This window comes from Lissotriton helveticus, chromosome 1_1 (assembly GCF_964261635.1).
Source record: "Lissotriton helveticus chromosome 1_1, aLisHel1.1, whole genome shotgun sequence".
Lineage (NCBI taxonomy): Eukaryota > Metazoa > Chordata > Amphibia > Caudata > Salamandridae > Lissotriton > Lissotriton helveticus.
Window position 1 is genome coordinate 1,243,058,454 of NC_136057.1, and position 20,727 is coordinate 1,243,079,180.

The window sequence follows — 20,727 nt, forward strand, 5'->3', positions numbered from 1 at the left end:
AAGTCCCAGTTTTCCAGAGCTATGCCAACACCTGTTTGAGAGTGAGTTCTCTGACCCCAGGGAGCTCACATTGGAGGCAGACCTTGTGGTGGATTCCAGAGGGTCTGGAGAGGCATTGGGGTGTGATCCTGTGGGGAGTGGCTCAGGTATCTTCCAGCCCAGAGTGGTGGAAGTGGCGCAGAGTAGCCCAGCTAGGTCCTGTAGCAGTGAGAGGGGTGTAGGGCCTCACGTCCTGTCCTTAAGGGGAAGGAGTGAGAATGGGTGTTGTCCCGGTAGTGCCCAACCTCAGTCTCAGAGCCTGGATGGTTCTTTAAGGGAACACCAGGTGGGGAGCCTAGGCTGTCCGGATGAGTCACCCTTTAAGGGGGATCCCCCAGTGGCTAGAGAACGTGGAGGCTCTGTAAACAGGGCTCCAGTAGTTCTGGTGACTGGCAGTACCACTCCAGTTGGGAGGGTGCAGAAGTCCAGAAAGAGGGGCGAGAGGGGGAAAGAGTCCCCAGTGGAAGAACCAGTGGGTCAGGGGCCAGCCAGCAGGGCTGCGTCCCCAGTGAATGACCAGGGGGACACCACTTCTGTCCTGGGGGATCTTCCCGCACTGTCAGAGGGACAGGGGCAGGGAGATCTGCGCCAGGCAGACTGTTGCACGGCACAGGAGCTATGTGCCACCCTCAGGGGGGGCATGTGTGCTCCCCGAGAAGTCCTGGTGCGCCAGGCAATTGTTCAACTGCAGGGTTGGGTCCCTGAGTTGGAGAGCCAGGTTCAGGTGTTGTCTGACCTGGAGGGTGGGACCACTGTAATCAGTGTCCTGACCCATGTCACTTCTAGGGGTGCCACTCCAGTTGGGAGTGGGCCGGACCCTGGAAGGGGGTGCAGAGGGAGGGAGCCCTCGCCTCTGACCCCGGTGCGACTTGAGGGTTTAGACCATAGGTTTAAGGGCCAGGTGCAGGGTGCCCCCCCTGACCTGGTGCCCCAGTTGCAGGATAGCACCCCTGAACTGGTGGGAGAATTGTGCAGATCACCTGCCACAGGTGCCCTGACAATTCTGGAAGGGGGTACCACTCCAGGTGGGGGGGTACAGAGCCCCAAGGAAGAGGACCGGGTGTGGGAGAGGCCACCCCAGTGTTTGGTCCAGCCGCCAGGTACAGGCCTGGGGCTGGTGGGTCAGTGCCAGGATAGCATACCTGGACTAACAGAAGAGAGAAGGGACAAAGGGTGCCAAGCACCTGGGGCTACTGCCCCCCGCTCTCTGAGGCCACAGAGGTTTGAGGGCCCTGAGAGGCATGAGGCCTGGGTCTCAGCCCTGACTACCGTCAGTGGCCACTGTGATTTGATGACTGCCTGTTGGGACACACCTGTGAGCCAGTTAAGGTTAGAGGCTGCACAGGTGGTGTCCACAGAGGAAGAAAAGGGTGCCCCAGGGATTGGCTTGGTGGACTCTGAGAGTATGGATAGAGGATTTGAAATAGGTTCAGATTGGCGTAGAACTGGAATGTGCCCCTGCTGTTGCGGGCCAGGTCCAGGTTCTATCGCCCAAAGCAGGGAAGCCCATCACAGTGGTGATTGGTCTACCCTGCGTTTTGGCTGGAAGGGGGTTGTGTTGGACCTGGGCCTCTTGGCAGGGTCATCCCTAAACTTTTTGCCTTCCTCCAATACTCTCTCTGACCTGTTTTTGTTGGTTTAATGACTCTGGGCACTTTTACCACTGCTGACCAGTGCTAAAGTGCATATGCTCTCCCTGTGAAAAGTATACATGTGATTGATGTCCATGATTGGTTCATTGGATTTACTGTCAGTCCCTAGTAAAGTGCACCAGGAGTGCCAGGGCTTGTGAATCCCAATACTGCTAGTGGGCCTGCAGCGCTGGTTGCGCCACCCACAGAAGCAGCCTTAAAATGTGTCTAGGGTCTGCCATTGCAGAACCTGCGTGCAGTCTGGTACTGTCATGCTGGCTGGGCAAGTGCACACACTTGCCAGCCCCTAAACCTTCCCTTAACTTCATATTAGTCACCCCTATGGTAGGCCCAAGGGCAGGGTGCATTGTAAGTGTAAGGTAGAACATGCCCTGATGTGTGTGGCATGTTCTAATAGTGAATTACTGCCAAATTCGTTTTTCACTATTGTAAGGCTACCAGTTCCCTTCTAGGCCAGATGGGCTGCTGGAATTATTACACTCTATAATCCCAGCAGGCTCAGGGAACATGGTAGAAATTAATGTTTAGTATGCCTGAACTCAGAATAATAAAATACTTCTTTTAGTAAAGTTTATTTTAATATCCTGTGTTTGCAAATGCTACTTTTAGAAAGCTAGCATTTGCTTGTCTAACCATTTCAGCCCGCCTCTGCTTTTGTGTGTATCTGACTGTCTGAGTTGTGTGAGTGACAGGGCTGGGAGTTGACAGGTGGTGAATAGCAGGATGACACCTTAGTGGGTGGTGGGAGTTTCCCCTGAATGATGCATCAGGCTGTGCTCTGCCACCACAATGCTGGCTCCGCCCTCCTGGGGAGCGACTGATGACTCAGCCTGCACCTGGCCCAGGAAGGACCGAAGCTTGTCAACAGAGTGCTCAGGCTGCCCCTGTCTTCACAATGCCGGCTCCGCCCCCCTGGGGAGCGGCTGATGTGCCTGCCCTCACACTGAATGCAGAAGCAGAAGTACCCACCACAAGTGCTCAGGAGCTGAGAGCAGTTATGCAGAGGCCCCCCTGGCCAGTGAGAACAAAAGAAACTGTGTATAAAAGTAGGAGCCCTGCTCCTTGTAAATTAGAATCCTGTTTCACCACGAAGGACCTCTGCCCGACTAGAAGGAGAAGAGACGCTGGGAGAACTGGCCTGCTGCTTGCCTTGCTGAGAAAGGAGAGGAAAAGACTTGATAAGAAAAGACTTTGCTGCTTTGTGCTTAAACATTCTCCAAGGGCTTGACTGAGCTTGCCCCCTGACCTGAGCCACAGGACCATCTGGCTCAACCTGCCTCTGCTCGTCTGCCGGTAATTAACCGGGATATCTACTACTGCCGGAGCTGTGACTTTGGTGCCCCCCAGCCCCTCCCTGAGGCCGTGACCGACTGTGTCTCCTCGTCCCCGCCGAGGAAGAGCTCCGCTCCGTTGAGCCGCTCTTCCCCCGCTGAGGAGATCGCTGAGTTGACCGCCTGGAAGGCTCGCTGCTGTGGTGCCCCCCAGCCCTTTCCTCAGGCCGTGACCGACTGTGTCCTCTCGTCCCCGCCGAGGAAGAGCTCCGCTCCGTTGAGCCGCTCTTCCCCCGCTGAGAGGATCGCTGTGTCGACCGCCTAAGAAGGCCCACTGCGGTGCCTCACCCTCCCGCCAGAAATCCCCACCGGACGCAAACAGACCCAGGGGACAGACCTCCGCTGGACGGACGCCTCGGGTGCCAGCCTCGCTCTGCTTGAGCCGCTGGGCACCTCGCCTTTGTCCCCGGAGGAAAGCCGCCACCGAGACCGTCAACGGGCTCGGGGCCCGCAACGTTTGTTTCTGCCCTTGGTTTTGGGGTTGCCAGCCTGCCTGCAAGGGCCAAGGTATTGTGAATATCCCCCGCGGTGCGAGCCGCCCCTGTTCCGCTGACTCGCACCGCTCTGTGTGCCTGCCTGCAGCTCCGCGCTGAGAAGAGCGCTCCAGCCCCTCCCGCTGGAATCCTTTAGCTGTCGGGAAGACGAGGCTGCAATCGGAGCCCCTGCCCGAGTGACTGGGGCTGCGCTGGGTCCTTGGGCCTCCCCTCCACCTGGACAGCTCTGAGGTCGGTGTTTCCCCCCCGGGGGGGTCCCGCAGACTAGGGGGGCCATCAGCTGTCAGAGACCCGGCCGGGCCGATCGCGCCTCACGCGGGAAGCGTGAGACTTGGCAGGGCGTCGGGATTTCACCCGTCTAAAGCGCGGCAGAGTGCATAACCGAACCCCCTAGGACCTAGAGGGGAGGAAAAGTGCACAATCTGGGCAGAAACGAACAAATACTCACGGGAACACTGTGGAATACACCTTAAGATAAGAACAGTGCATTTTTGAACTACAACTAAAAGAGAGCTTGCCTATTTACAACCTGTGGGCACACCAAAAACGTTATTTGATCTTGTGATAAGTCTGACCTAAGAGATATATATATTTTACATAAAGAAGCGTATTTTTATATACTCACAGCCTGGTGTCCATTTGTGGGGGGATTGGTATATTTTACTGTGTGTGTGTCTACAAATGCTTAACTGACTAACGCCTGGAGAATCGCCTTGGCTGCTCACGCCACGCACCTAGAGGGTGAGCAAGGGTAATTCTGAAGGGTCATCCTTTGCCCTGACTTAGAGGAGAGGGTCCCTGCTTGTCACAAGTACCTACTTGCGCCAACCAGAGACCCCCAATTCTAACACTTGCTAAACCCGATTTTAATCCACTAATTCCTAACTCTTGTACACCTTAGGTTCACTTGCACCTATACCCCAGGGCCAGTCTCCGAATGGTCCAGCTAAGGTAGGAGCACTATTTTATACCTTTTCGTAAGGCGGTTTCTTGAGTTGGGGGTATCCTGCAAATCCTCCTTCCGACGGGCATGCTTGCTCACTGTGCAGTCATTCCAGATGTGCTTTGAGGCTCCACCATTTTCAAGGTTCACCAGCCACTACTGCCTTTCACAAGGTTGAGACAGAATATTACAGAAAAACACCAGATGTTTTAGTTGCTGCAATACCTTTCCATTAAAGTCTTATTTTCTGGGAATAATGTTGTGCAGTGCAACAGTCAAGGTCAATGAGGTGGCTTAATTGAATTTAAGATCCAAATCATGCAAATAATTCCAAGTCCCAGTCAGATTTCTACTTCTATTTGAACCACCCAAATCACTCCTTTCATAAGACCCCAATGATCCAAAGATTTTTTTTATCTTTTATGTTGAAGTAGGATGTCCGTGCTACACAGATTGTTTCATCTGTTTGTGGATACCTCCTACTTTCGTTCATTGCTTTCTATGTAGCTATGAAATGGGTACTATAATACATGAAGATCCATACCCTCTGTGCGATGTAAGGAAAAATATGTCTACAATGCTGATGCACGGAGTATGAAGGAGACTACTGCAGGTTAGTCCCAAGGTATGTGATGCCTCGGTTGTTGGTGGCCACGCCCCGACCATGCAAGGATTACATCTGCAAACTTGAACTTAACTATCATAATCACTAAATGAAACATCTGGGATTTTAAGATCATCATTTTATGGCTCTATCAGTTCATCAAATATTATGATTTTTGTTTGCGTGATTTGGTTGGTGTCGGCGTGATAGTCCTCAGTTCTTGAGATATGTATACCCAGGTGTCATGATTGCTTTTGGAATTGAAATCCATTAGAGCAAAGTAAGAAACCTGTTTTATGAAGATCTTGTCGGGTAGTCAAGAGTCCGTTATTTTTGTATTACGTCCGCCAGGAGGTAAATGGTGCAACAATGCTTATGAAAGATATCTGCTGTTTCCTTGCCTAAAATAAGGTGAAACAGAGTAGGTACACCTGCTCCACCCTGCAGAACAGTGCAGACGCTGAAGGCTTGAAACTCATTGGCTCCAGGTATACCAGAACTACTGTCAACACCCACAATTTAACCCAAGCTAAGGATGGCAGTGTGGCATCCCATCTATCCTGTAGGAACATACCTGAGTGGATAGGATAATGAGTGATCAAGACACTCATGCAAGTGGAAAAGTTGCATTGGAAAAATAGGGAACTCCTGAAATGGATAGTAGTTGTCCATGCAGCAAGCGTTAAGATAGTGTTTCATAATAAGGGGCAAGAGGGATGAAGGCTCTTTTCACAATGGGTGGAATTAGGTCTATTTTAATGGTGATTCCACACCAAGGCACTTTGTAACCCTGAAAAATTGTCAAAGCACTTCTAATATAAATGTAGCACATCACTTTGTACATTTTGAACCATGATTAAGGAATTGCTGGAACATGTAGGAACTTAGACTCTGCCTCAGCCGTAAGCAAAAATGCCACCACAGGGAGCCATGTGAGGTTGGAGCACCAGATGGAACTCTACAATTTCACAAGAGCCAAATAAGACTGGTACTTTGGAAACAACTCTTGTAGTTTATCTACTTTGATATGCAGAGGAGGAAGCATTAGATTTAGAACTTGAGTGCCGAGATGACCTTCTAATCGAGTCTCAGATGAAACCACTTTTATTGAAGGAATAAGTGACCTGCTGGCAGATGGGGGTGGCTCTGCAACTAAAAATCGACATGCTAATTAAAATGAGTCCAGCAATAAAACAAATCATCACAGGCCAATAATTTTACAATGTAAGGAACGTGAGAGATGACAGAGCTGAGGTGCACGAGCACATAATTAATTATGTAGAGGAACAGCCCGAGATCCTTAAATGCTCGGAGATGACAGACTTCAGACAAGAAATCAGCAGAGTGTGCACTAACCAATGATTTAAGGGAGGTGGCAGTGTACCTAAATGAGCAAGAACCAACGTGGTCTACCTCTGCTAATGCAGCCTTGTGATTATAAGGAGGTGGCAGAAACTGTGTACTGAGCTCCAAGCAAAAAGGTAACTGTGTGCAACTTTCGGGCAAACACTATTATTTCATATCATTCCACTTTCCTATCCACAACCGCACCAGCACAATAAAATGTAAGCCAATTATTAGTTGATCATTTGAGCTCCCTGGAGACAAAAAGTAATGTCTATATTAACTATCTCTCTGACAGAATGCAATTCCAAAGTAAGAGTGATCACAGTAATTCATGCCGCCTGGAAAACTATGCTAAAACTTTGGCTTGCATCGTTAAAAGATTGGACTAAATTAAAATGAAGACCATCTACATTATATTGATTTCCTAATAAAAAGATGTTCTTGTGGATCGTACTGAGTGGTATTGTTGGACGGGTATTCCACGCTTCCACAAGCAGAAGAAACCTATCCTCAGCGTCCATCCAATTAAACCCACCTGAAAGCCGAGGCCTCATCAGCATACTAAGGAAAAGCTGTTGCCATTTTTTCTTTGGCTTTCTAGATGGCAATCATTCAACATCAACAAATGTTATTTTGTGAAGCCATAAATCCACAACATTAGTAACTATGGGCCGGCATTAAAGCTTGGAGGATGGAATACTTCCTCACCAAGATGACGGATATCCTGTTCACAGTATTACAACAGCCATAGGATATAAGTAGGGATCCAGGTTTATTGGTATTTTTTTTTTTTACATTTCTCTATTTATCCATATTTATTTTAGGTTTTGTGAAAAAATGAAGCTGAAGTGTGTATATTTCTACATTTATTTAACCAGTTAATGTACACTCGTGCCTGAACGCCTGCCAGGTTTCAATAACAAACACACTCAGATGATAAAATATGCACTTATAAGAAAACATGCAATTTTTAGACTTAAACTGCTGTTTAGGGCTTTTTACTTAAATTCCTTTTTTAACCCCCCCTTTACCTGTTTAATCCTCACAACTATTAGCCTTGCAGTCATGGTTTACAGCATTTACAATCACTCAAAAACAACTGATTTCCGTTTTTATCCACATTTAAAAATAAATACAGACAGGAACTTAAATGGTTTTCTGTCTGTATTTATCCGTAAAAATCAGTAAAAACGAAATACAGGGAACCTTAGATATAAGGCAGTTGTAAAATGGACGGGATATCTGTCACGTTTGTGATGGAGTATCCCATCAGGTCAAACCCTAAGACTGAAACTCACATCACAGAGGCCACTGTACTGCAACCAGGAAGCTATAATCGATTACTCTGGCAGACATCAACGGGTGACTTTAGATATATACAGCTCCTTTACCCTAGACTGCAGATCGTATCTAATTGTTACTCTACATACACTTGCCTATCCAGCTGCTTTTACTTTCATTTAGTGAAGAAATCAATAACAATGCAATGCCAGATGACATATGCATTCCCTTTGCTTTGTTCATTTGCGTACCTTTTTGACCTTTTCAATGTCTGCGATTTTTGATAACTCGGCTAGAGGAACTTGCTGTCCTTCCACTCGAGAGATAACTTCGTCAGGATTGACGGGCCGCGTCTCATCTTCAATCAAAACGACGATTACAGCACAGTCATTGTCTGCAAGACCAAACCTTTTGAAAGCTTCGGAAATCTGAGAGAATCAATGAAAAACAACAAAATACTCTTCAGCACTAACAAATTGCCTTTGAAAAATAGCAGTTTTTCCCATAGACAGAGTTCCTCAACTCCCCTTAAAGTTGAAATATTTAAGAGGGTCCCCATATGTCATAAATGGCTTAGAATGTGGTTTCCATTAAGATGCTAATTGTTCCAGAGCCCAGGCCCTTCAACACACATTGGGGTACATTAATCAGATTCTGGAACCCTGATGGCGGGCAGAGGAGTAACATGTTCTGTGTTTTTTGAAAAATGACTTCAACTACCCGTATTGTGAAGATGTGAAATAACTGTATGCGTTATAATACTTCAAAAAGAATATTAGCTGTGCTGTCCACATTGCAAGGCACCACAGACTCCCAACCACACCTTTGTGCCTAGCATCTGGTCCAGCATGGACCCACCTGCCTTGTACCCCGCAGTTCTCCTCTCCGTTCAACACCGCAAGCTTGAAGCACCCCTGCTGCAATAAAATATTATCTTTGGAGCGCACCACTGTATACTGGAGGTAAGACTGCAGTGTATATCACCTACCTCAAATAAAACGGATCAGTGCCTCGGCTATGTGGGAATGCTAACTGGACTATATAGCGCCTAAATGGAGTGGAAAGGGAAAGGCAAAAACTACAAAAGTGACATGTTTCATTTGGTATATTTTCATATTCTGAGGCGCCAGAAGATTGAGCAGTCTCTCTGTGATCCTGGACGATCGGTTCTATACCAGCAGGGTGCGTAGATGGAATCTTGACATGTCGCGTCCGTATTTTCCAAATATCTCATCTGACACCATACCTGTTTGCACTTAGCCAGGACCTGAAAGTGCGGAAGCACGTACAGGCAGAGTGGGACATGCCCAACGGATTGGTGGTTACATTGGCATTACCACCTGAAAGTAGGTTTCCCCCGAAAAATTAATCCAGATATCTAGACGAGTTCCCAGATTGGACTACATCCTGACTAGTGGATAAGATATCTTCTGGTAATAAGTGAGACGACTAGTGTCCTGAGGAGACCCTGAGACTCTATAGGGGTTGAAACGTTGACATATGTTTTCACTTGGTTGCTTTGAGCAATAATGGTTTCACATGTACTAATGGGATATACACGTGCTTTTTTCCCCTGTAAATATATAACCAGTGAATTTTGATATCTTGCTTCTTATGTGTATATTTTTTATATGTTTGTCATACTTGAGCACTGCGTCGTCTGCACGTGTTATTAATGTTATTATCTGCATATAAAACGTGTTTGAAAATAATACAGAAATCATCATAGAAACCATTGCCAGTATTATTTGATTATTGTTTACACTTATGTTTGTATGAAAGACTACCAAAGTGAATAGGCACCACTTGGTGTTTGGAAATTCTACATTGAATGGGGGCTTCCCCGAACAGATGTATGAGGGTGCCCAATAGTTTTCTAAAAAGAGCCCCCACGGTGGACACTGTTTTTCATACAAGTCTCTCTGTGATCAGCAGCGTCCATTGACAGAAGTACCTTAAAGGAGGTTTCACCAGCTTCTTACCGGTTCTGTCTCGTATCTGTGCTGGGAAGCCCACGCCAATGACGTCAAGGTCTGGGCCACCCAGGTTACATGTATAAACTCGTAATAAAGGTTAGAGCGGCGGTTTGGGGCTGAAGACAGGATCACAAGGCGAGGACACGTGCACATCAGGAGCCCGCACTGACGTGGAAAGCACGTTTCACCTGCCTTCGTCAGCGGCTGACTCAGATACATAAGAGTTCAACTTTGTTACGCATGCTGGAAGCAGGGGCACACAACCAGTGCCAGGAACATGCCCCTGCCATCCTCCTCCGAGCTTTCCCGAATAGCAGCGAGCAAATGGTTTACAAAATAAAGACGACAGTAATGCCTTCCATAAACACGAAATATACAGCACAAACTGTACTATGAACAGTGTACCTTTGCAACAGAAATTAAAATGACGTGGTCACGCCTCAAACTCTGTAGCACGTCACTTGCTAAATGTATCACAGCTATGAGGCATTTTCAAACACCGAGCAGAGCTTACGTTATTGGTGGGAGAAAGGTTGAATATGACTTCCGAATACAGCGTCCTTGTCTTCATTTTCCCAAGCTTCTGTAAATGAACCGCTTTGTTGGCTGCCACCAGGATCTGAAGAGGATCTAAAATCTGAAGAAAAAAATCCACATTATGGCAAACCATAACACAGGCTAAACAAAGTGTGATTTGTTTGTTAAAGCGTGCTTCCGCCAAGATGGCTTTGCCCTCTTCTCGGTACATTCAGACGCCTCTCAAAACGTGTCTTTGGGACGGATTCACACAATTTGGGGAAGGGGAGGAGGCAGAAAACGGCTCATGCAGAATGACTCCCTGGGGCAAATGCCCACGTACATGACATTTTCACACAATTGAGAGGTACTTCTGAAAACCCTCACACAGTAATCAGACCTAGCGTGCCTTGGCACACATACAAAAATTTCAGTTTCTCCTATAGGCAGGTGGAAAAATATTTTGCGCTACGGAGGAACCCATCCACCGCACCCCTATTAAATGTGGGCATGTTCCCTCTTCAATCCCATACTGGAAAAAAGGAACGCCTGCTCTTGACATAAGTAAATATAAAAGTGTTTCCGTGTGAATACAAACTTGCAGGTTTTTGGGTGTCACACACTTATCCCATTCGGACTCCCTGGAACGCCCACAAACCCGCCCTGAACCATACATTTTCGAATAAATACATTTCAATCTACTGGCAAAGTTTCATGTACTCACTAATCCCATCCGTGCAAGCAAAATGTGCCCTTTCCAATTCTGTAAATCGGGACTCGAATTTAGATGGGTTTGAGCACCCAGTCCTCCAAAATTCCCCTGCATCACTTTGCATGTCCGGCTCACTGGAATGAACGCAGCTTTCTGATCTTCGCTTTTATTCATCTATCAAGTCTAGTGCATTTCTTGCTCTCTCTCTCTCAATCAATCAATTTGTAGTTCCTAGCCTCCACCTCTTCTCTCATCAGCCCGTAACGCTGGGCATGCTGACTTTCAATTCCCAACTGATTGAACATTCTCTGTTACCCCAGAACCTGTTCCTGATAGTCCAATGAGGACATCACCGCACAGGCCTTCAGCTCTGGCTGGCACTGGAACATTCTGCACAACTCCCATGCATACACATGTTATACAGACACATACACCACAAAACCCTGACGAAAATGAATACCCACTAAGTAAACAAGAGAAATGTCGCTTAAATTCATGTTCAGACTAAGAGAAACACAGTGAAGTGCTCAACATCACTCCTGCAGGGATCACAAGATTAAGATGTTGGCCCCAAAATGGTCTTGGACCTGTCCTGGCCCACAAGGGATATACTAAGCAGATCCTCTGTAGTGACAACAGTACTACTGTTCTTGTCATGGGTTCACAAATGAAGCCTGGTGGTGGGAGCATCCCATGTTTTATTGTCTAATATGACAAGGCATTTTCCCATGAACTATTCCCCAAAAGTTCTGCTGCCAACGGTGAACCTGGAAACCTATCCCTGAGATTCTGCATGCCTGGATGTGCGTTTGTATGCTAGTGAAGTCTGGCATGCAATGCATGTCACCTCAGTGAACCCGAATGCACAGACCTATGGGTTTCATTTTGGGAGCCATTGCCATGTGCCTGCACACAATGTGAGGGTTGGTTGCTTTTCCGAAGAGTGGAAGTGTGTTGCGGACATTCCCTAGACTGGAGGGAGGGAAGCCAAACACTAATATAGGGAAAAAAAGGAGAGGGGCTTCTCCTTAATATTAGACTCTTTCTGATACAGAGGGATACTGATTAGTCTTCCTAAGACTGACTTTGGTAGATGGCAGGGATGAGGGGTGGAATTGAAGCGTGTGTGTCAGGATGTGATGGATTCTTCATAAGGGGGGCAGACCTTTGTATTTCTTTCTGATCACTATCAAGTTTGGCTGTTGACAGTGAGGTGCAACACTGCACACGCCTCTCTGCGCACTGATGTGAATGCTCCAACCTGGAAACAACCCTGCTGTGGAAAGAATCATTAAAGACAAACGATGGGGCTGGAGGACAGTCTAAGAAGGCAGCATAAAAGGGAACCTACTCAAACCAGCTCTGCAAAGGGAGACAAGAGAATCCACACCCCCACTGGCTAACTCTTTATTAAAGTGGAAGCTGCTGACCTCCTTGTTCCAGTTCCAAGATCTCTTTGACCAAGGAAATACTATCACAGTGGGTTGCAGACCTTCTCTGTGGCCCTCATCTACAAATAGAAGGTAGTTGAGCGGCAAAGGGTGGGCCAGTCAACTCTGATTTTATCCGGGATCGTAGGTGCATTTTGGTAAATTTGACATTCATGGACCTGGATTGTTCAGGCCTGCAGCATTCTGGGGTAGTACACAACAGAAATCACACCCACACCTCCATCAGGGCACTTTAGTCCCAGCCTGGAATACAGAAGTTATCATGACAACGGCCATGGTATGTTGACCAGAATCAGTGCCCTACATGCTGTTGAGGAGTGCAGAATATCTGATTTCCCCGAAACTCAGCAGTCTGTTGGAGGACAAATAACAAAATAGCTCCGCCTGTGAATTCTTGTTCCATTGCATGGTAGCTGCCTTCTTCTGATTGGTGAAAATGTGATCAGGGGAGTGGACTGGCCAAAGTGGCCTCATTGTTAGCTTTTTTTTAGCATCTGTGGACTATTACGTGTGGAGACACTGAGTAAGTCATCTCAAGTAGGGCTTCTCAAGCTGGATTCAGTGCGGTAATTCTTGATTTTCTACGGACCTGGATGAGGGCATTTTCGGACTAGGCAGAAGATCTTTTTTTACTATTCATTCACAAACATCAGAAAAATGACATTTGTGTTTTTCTTTGCAATTTTTCAAAACAGGAATTAATTAATTTTGATTTTGCAAATGAACATGTTAGTGGCGTAGGTGGAGGGAGGTATATCTGAAGCTTTTAGGGAACAGGGGCCAAAAGGTGAGCGTGGCCCATCCAAGCTGCAATGTGTAATTGAAGCAATGCGCTTGCTGGGGTAGCTGGAAGAGGTACGAGGTCGCTGGTCTGGGGATACTCAGTGTGGTCCCGGCGCTGGTCTGGAGATACTCGGTGCGGCCAGAGCGTCCCGCTGGTCGATACAGTAGGATCCCTCTCCCGCGTAGGGACCCCCGGTATTCCATGACGGGACTGTAGGCTTCCGGGAGCTGGAGCCGCAGGCCCCCGGAGCCCCTAGGTCTGTGGTTGTGATCCCTCCTCGTTGCTGCGGCTGCAGGCCCCCGAGGTCAGTGGGACCAGGTTGTCAGAATCTCTCCCTCTGTTCCCACAGCTGCGGGGCTGCAAGACCTTTGAACTGCCGGAGTAAGGCAGCAGCGGGCCCACGGAGACCCCACGGCGAGGTGGCGGATCCTCCTGGCCCTCATTGTTTTGCAGCGGCAAGCTGACCAGGGGAGATCGCTTTCTCTCTTTCCTTCAGCTGGGCCGAGGCACACCCCAGATGCCCCCGGAGGAGGTGGCGGGCTGACCCGGCGAGGTTGCTTTCTTTCTTTCTTTCAAAGGGGCTGACGCACGCCCCAGGGAGGCCCCCGGAGGAGGTGGCGGGCTATCCCCGTAGGAGCAGGATCCCCCCCCACAGCAGCGGGGCCATCGTGCCTGCGGTTTGCCGGAGGATTGGGTCAGACAGGGTCGTCCGTCTCGTGGCAGCCCTCGGTGAGAGGTTGCAGTGCAGCCCCGCCCCCGTCAGGAGCAACACACAACAACGCCGATAGCGCGTTCGTTGTGTTTCTCAAATCTGCAGCCTAACCTAAAGAATCCGAAAGAATACTCTAACAGCGTCCACATCACCACGGAAACAGAACCCACAAGCACCAAAGGGGCATAACGCTGCCAGCAAAACTACCAATCTAAACTACACCAGAAAACGACTACAGCCACGACATTGAGGCCAAGGTAATTTTACCTTTGTTCTACTGACTTTATCGTTATTTTTATCTTTTTGACCTTATTTTCATGTATGCCCACATGTTCATTGGTAGGTCAGTGGATCTGGGCTTTCTACTATCTCAAAATGGATGATAGCTGATATAACAAGGGCAAGGGGCCTCCCCCACCCACCCACTGGTCACTCTAAATATATTTTTACAGCATTACTTTTGGATTCTAATTTCATTGCAACGGAAATAGGACCATAGACCATAACAGTTCGATGGACAGTAAAACAGGACTTCTCTGGCTCTCCCATAGTACCCCAACACTTTGATGGACAGTAAAACAGGACTACTCGGGTTCCCCCACAGTTAATGGAAACAAACAGAGGACCACATTTCTGTTTAGGAAGACCTCTACTAAAAAGTCGGCCATCTTAGACTGCCATCACCACAGTGTTATAACCCTTCGTTTTTAACGGCTACTGACGGCTCCTCCCTTTCACTTCAGGCCAGACTTTAGAAACAATCTTCCCTCATCTTTTCTCCCCTACTCTATCTCTATGCCTGTGTCATTTCTTTTACCCCACTTCCTACCCAGCACCTGGCGCTCATGGTGCAACCATCAGTACATCTGAGATACAACCATCAGAACATCTGAGATACAACCCCGTTTCCCCCTCAGCCCTTAATAAATTAGTCACAGCCCCAGCTGTTAATTTCATCCTCCCCTACCCACCCTCCTACCCAAACTCTTCTCACCGGATTCCACAGATCCCCCTTGAGTCCCTTACACCCATACACACTTTTACGCCTCTTTCACCGCACCTACCTCTCTGCAAATATCATGGAACTCACAGGCACACATACTTACAACATCATTTATCCTCCCAACCTTTCAAAAAACCTGCCAAACGTTTCAAGCATAATTTTAAAGATCGCATCGTGAAACTCTCTTAGCTGATCCCTATTTCTCACTACACAACGGGAACACAACCACGGACATCAATTTCCAAACGAAGAGCCCAATGGAGGAAAGCATTCCTAGCCTCATTTACGATATCTTCCACTAGGAAATCCGCACACGGTCTAGTCTTTTCTATTGCCCCATCCCAGCTCTTCCAGGCGACGCCAACCATCACAATCTACAATAACAAAACAATCCTCATTCAATCCACAGACCGTAGTTTAAATCTCCTGGATAACATCTTCTCCATTATTAAAGTACAAGTGTCTAATCCCCAAATTACTACCCAAGTTATTCCCACCCACAGCACACAAGATGTCACATCTCCAACCCCCTCTGACAGCCCCCCTATACTACCCCGTACACTACTGGCATCAGTCCCATATCCTTCTTCCAGCCTGACCACCCCTTCCACCTACTCCCCCCATTTCACTTCACCTAACCCACGCACTAAAACTCCACCTAGCACGTCTGAGACAACATACAGACCTCCAATAGATACTGAACCAATAGAAACTAACCCCCCTCGGGTACAATCATAGCTCCCACTCTACCTATCATCACCCCTTCCATAATCATCTCTCCCCCACCTCATCCTTGCTTCACAATGATACTCCTAATACATACTCCCCCCATTCCCGTACTGAGACAACATATGCACCTACAATAGAAACTGAACCCACTCCGGGCACGATCATAGCTCCCCCCTCTAACATCACCCCTTCTTTAATCAGCTCTCCCCCTTCCTCATCCTTGCCTCACATTAACACTCCTAACATGTACCCCCCCATTCCAGTCAACCCCCCACAGGTCAGTTGTGGGCACACAATAGAACACCCCATTACCACTCCGAAAACACACCACCCTATGAACACCCACCGCTCCTAATCACACCTCCCACACCCACTCAGCAGCCAGCTACACCAACAACTCAGCCATCTACATCAACAACTCTCCCAGCTGCATAAGCAACAACGCCTCCAACCCTACTCACTTCTGCACCAGATCACACTCATAACCATTCCACTTCCCAGCCATCCACGTTCATATCACAACCACCTACTCCACTCATAACAACTCATAACAACTCCAGACATAAGGTTGAAATTATGTCCGCACTTCACCAAATCAAAGAGGAACTCCAAGCTCTTAAAGAGATGATATCGAGACAACCATGGCGCCCTAGATCTTCAAGAACTTCTATATCTTCAAGAACTTTTAGATCAAGCAAGCTCCCGACTCGCCTACCACTTACCCCTAAACTTAGCCTACCCACCTGGAAATCAGTTCCCTCCCGAAATTTTTCTACCCGCCCAATGTGAAGCATCAATCCTTTTTCGGAGAACGATCTTCGCTCTCTTCTGCACTCCTACGAACGCTCTCTAACGATCCCCATATCACCCGCCCACATGGCCATCCCTACTATCCCCCAACCCTCACAGATCCTCTACACACAACAATAGAGGAATCATTGACAATAACTAAGAAGAATCCCTCTCAGTCAGGAGCCCTTCTTTCCCTCAACACACCCAGTCTTAAATGCACATAGCTGACCTTATTATCTCACATGATCTGGACCTGATAATGTTAACCGAAACCTGGCTAACAGAATCCTCTACGCCACTCATCGACATTCTAGTACCCCCAAATTAAGACATCATCAGATTGAACAGGAGTGGTAAGACAGGGGGAAGAACTGCACGTATACACCGTAGTAACATCGCCGTAAACAGAGCCATATCCCCTGTATTTCCCTCTTGCGAATACAAATGCCTCGACATCAACAGCAACAGCAAACCATTATGTTCGTTACACATCATCTATCACCCACCCGATGACAACCTCAACTTTACCGAACACTTCATGGATATGGTCACAACGAACACCGGACGGCAAAACACCCAAATATTCCATGGCCACTTCAATCTCCATTGGAACGACCACAATGATACAGTGGTCAATAGTCTCAAAAACTTCCTCGACACCCTAGACCTCACCCAAATTTGCAACAGCCCTACACACAAAAAAGGCTCAGTCTTGGATTTAATAATCTCCAAAAGGGATACCACTCAGCTTGAGGCGATCCAACCCTGTGATTGGTCAGATCATCATATCATCACCTTCTTCATCAAGGAAACAGTGAAACTTAATTCAGTTCAATCCACAAAACCAAAAGGTATGGAAAAGAGACTTGAAAAAACTCAACCCTAACACTTTACCTTCTTCCAGCTACAATCTACTTCTGCCCCCTGCTGGTTCTTCCAACGTACATGATATCACCAACCACTACCTCGAATCTATGACCTCGATAATCAATGAGGTAGTTATGTTATGTTAATTTTATTTATATAGCGCATGGCTACCCCAGCAACGGGGCGTCCCAGCGCTAGTGGACATGACAGGAGATGCAACAGCGCGGCCGGTGGGAGAAAGTTAGATGGAAGAGAACAACCAGGTTTTGATCTGTTTCCGGAAGAGCATGTGGTTAGTGGTAGCCCAAGTCTTTAGGGGGATCGAATTCCATAGCTTCGGGGCCAGGTACCTGAAGGAGCGGCCACCGGCTCTACTCCTCCGGATCTTAATTGTGCCGGCAAGAGATAAATCTGCCGAGCGGAGGGCACCCGTGGGGGCATAAAGGGCACAGAGTCCCTGCAGAATTTGTGGACCAGAGCCATACAGAATTCTATGGGTTATGCATAGAGTTTTAAAGTGGATGCGTTGTTTGATTGGCAACCAATGCAGGCGTCGGAGAGTTGGGGAGGTATGGCAAGTTTTAGGCAAAGCAAACAGAATACGGGCGGCAGCATTCTGAGCTCTTTGTAGCCTATTAATCACTGTCAGGTTAGAGCCCAGCATAAGAGCGTTACTATAGTCTAGGTGGGATAAGACTAGAGCCTGGACTATAACCTGGCGAGTGGGAGGCTCAAAGAAGCCAAGAATGGGTTTAAGAGAACATAGGTGATCATAACAGGTGCCGGCCACTTTTTTGGCATGTGACTCTAGAGAGAGTGAGTTGTCCAACATCACACCTAGGTTTTTAACTACCTCCTTAGGAGTGGGTGGAGGTCCTAGTGTGTGGGGGCCACCAGTCATTGTTCCATCTCTGGGTTTCATTGCCTATTACAAGTACCTCAGTTTTGGAGGAATTTAACTGAAGACAGTTCTGGGACAGCCAGTTTGATATGGCCAGGATGTCTTCTTGGAATTTGGTTTGGTCCAACTCGGTGTTTTTGGAGAAGGTGAAAATAAGCTGTGTATCGTCCGCGTACGATATTAACTTAATCTCACGATCTCGGGCCAACATAGCCAGGGGGCGGACGTACACATTAAACAATGTGGGACTGAGCGCCGAGCCCTGCGGGACCCCACACTCCAAAGAGTGCCTGCTGGACGAGTACGGCGGAGCATGTACCTGGAAGGAACGGTCAGATAGAAAAGACTCGAACCAGTCCAAGGCACTCTCTCTGACTCCGATCTCCCACAGTCGCTCAAGCAAGATCCTGTGGGAGACCGTGTCAAAGGTAGCTCCCCTTCAACTAAAGAGAGTCTCCACGAAAGACTCGCAACCCTGGTACAATGGTCTACTTAACGAGGATAGACACTCTCTTAGAACTTCGGAATGCAACTGGAGATCACTCCCATCTGCCAAGCACCTTAAGATTCTAAGAAAAAAGATAAATGCATACTATAGAAAGATTAAGCGCACTAAAGCAGACTTCGTCAGCCATCAACTAGACCAAGCAAGAAATCGTCCCAAATAACTTTTTGAATTAATCAAAACCCAATCTAAGGATGCACCTCAATGGCTACAAGACATAGCCCACCCACAACCCACTTGTGAAGAATGTTCTACTTTCTTAAATCTGAAGACTGACAACATCAAGAAAGATCTCCTCTATGATCTAATCCTACACTCTAGTCCTCACACCAAAACCTCCCCACTACTCCCAACAGCGTCACAACAAATCACTTCAAAGTTTGACCTAAAAAACGACGCAGCCTGGTCATCCTTCGATACTTACACTGAAGAGGCTATAGGCAAGATTCTCAGTGCTCTGATGCCTGCCAATCACCACACCGACCCTCTCCCTGCAAACGCTGTCAAAGACTTAACCCCATTGCTTCTGCCTCTCTGGACCAAAATCATTAACTGTTCACTTCAACAAGGTTGCATCCCGGACACCCTCAAAGTGGGACAGGTATCACCCATACTAAAGAAACCCACAGCTGACCCTACAGACCTAAACAACTATAGCCCGTTTTCCAATATTCCTACTTTGGCCAAACTATTGGAAAAATGTGCACACCACCAATTGACAAAACATATTGATCACTTCGACCTTCTTAACAAACACCAATCAGGCTTCCGAGCAGGTCACAGCATAGAATCAGCTATGACACACATAACTGACGATGCGCTACAAATCCTTGATCAGAACGGTACATGCCTTCTTATCCTTCAAGACCTCTTCTCAGCATTTGATACGGTCAAACACGAGAACTTGATAGATCTGCTGAATCTCAGAATGGGTTTATCAGGGTCAGTGCTTAATTGGTTTACCTCTTTTCTCCAAAACCGGACCCAAAAATTCAAGGTCAACAACACCCTGTCCAAACCCATTCCAGTAACGTTGAGAGTCACGCAAGGGTCCTCTTTATCTCCAACACTGTTTATTTATTCATGGAACCACTCACTGAATTGCTACAAGCGTCCAACGTGCAATATCACATGTACGCAGACGGTACCCAACTTCACCTTAAGGTCCACACCCTAGAAGATATTAAATTGCTTAACACAACGCTTAGGAACACCTAGACATGGCTGGCAGAGAAGCATCTCAAATTGAACGCTCTAAAAACGGAATTCCTCCTAATAGCGCCACCCGCCAAAGTCCCCATAATGCATGACTGGTTCAAACATCTTACTGCATTCAACGTTCAACCAACCATTGTGGACTCAGTGAAATCATTGGGTATAACCCTTGACTGCAACCTCAATATGCAGAAACACATAAGCAACACAACAAAGGGAGCAAACTTCCAGATAAATACTCTGAGGAAGTTGAAACCCTTCCTGCCAAGCAATGACTTCAAGTTGGCCGTTCAAGCTCTAGTTATCCCTCGTGTAGATTATGGAAGTGTCTCTCTCTGCGGCCTTCCTAAAGCTACAACAGCAACCCCAAGAGCCTTGATTAATGCCACAGCGAGACTCATCACTGGCTCGAAAAGAAGGTCCCACATATCTCCAGACTTAAAATCCTTGAATTGGTTACCATTTGAGGCTAGAATTCACCTGAAAATAGAGTGCATGACGCATAAGGCCATTCACCACAATGCACCCAGCTATCTGACACAGAAACTGACAATCTCTGGTTTTCTAAGATCCACAAGAAGTGCGGAAAACCTTCTACTGAAGCCACAAAGATTCCACAAGAAGAAAACATATAATTGCTCCTACTCAGGGATGGTACCCAGGATATGGAATGCTCTACCCCCAGAAACCAGACTGAATGCCTCCACTGCATCTTTCAACAAGCATTTAGAATGCAACGGTCTCGCCTTTGCAAAAGTTAGAGCTATTGGCATTGTAAATGACAAAATTTTTATTTATGCGTTGGTTTTGAAAACAGATAAATAAATGGCATTGTCATTTACAATGGCAATAGATTAATCTCTCGCAAATGCC

General features: G+C 47.3%; 1 protein-coding gene across 1 annotated transcript in view; it reads right to left on the reverse strand.

The window, feature by feature from the left end:
* The window catches only part of TPRKB (TP53RK binding protein), a 103,320-nt gene that overhangs the window by 14,562 nt on the left and 68,031 nt on the right, over window positions 1–20,727 (reverse strand). Inside the window, exons 3-4 of the mRNA XM_078656957.1 lie at window positions 10,182–10,304; window positions 7,943–8,119 (exon numbers count right to left, since the gene is read on the reverse strand). Of these exons, the coding sequence (XP_078513083.1) occupies window positions 7,943–8,119; window positions 10,182–10,304 (300 nt within the window). The remainder of the gene's footprint in view (window positions 1–7,942; window positions 8,120–10,181; window positions 10,305–20,727) is intronic.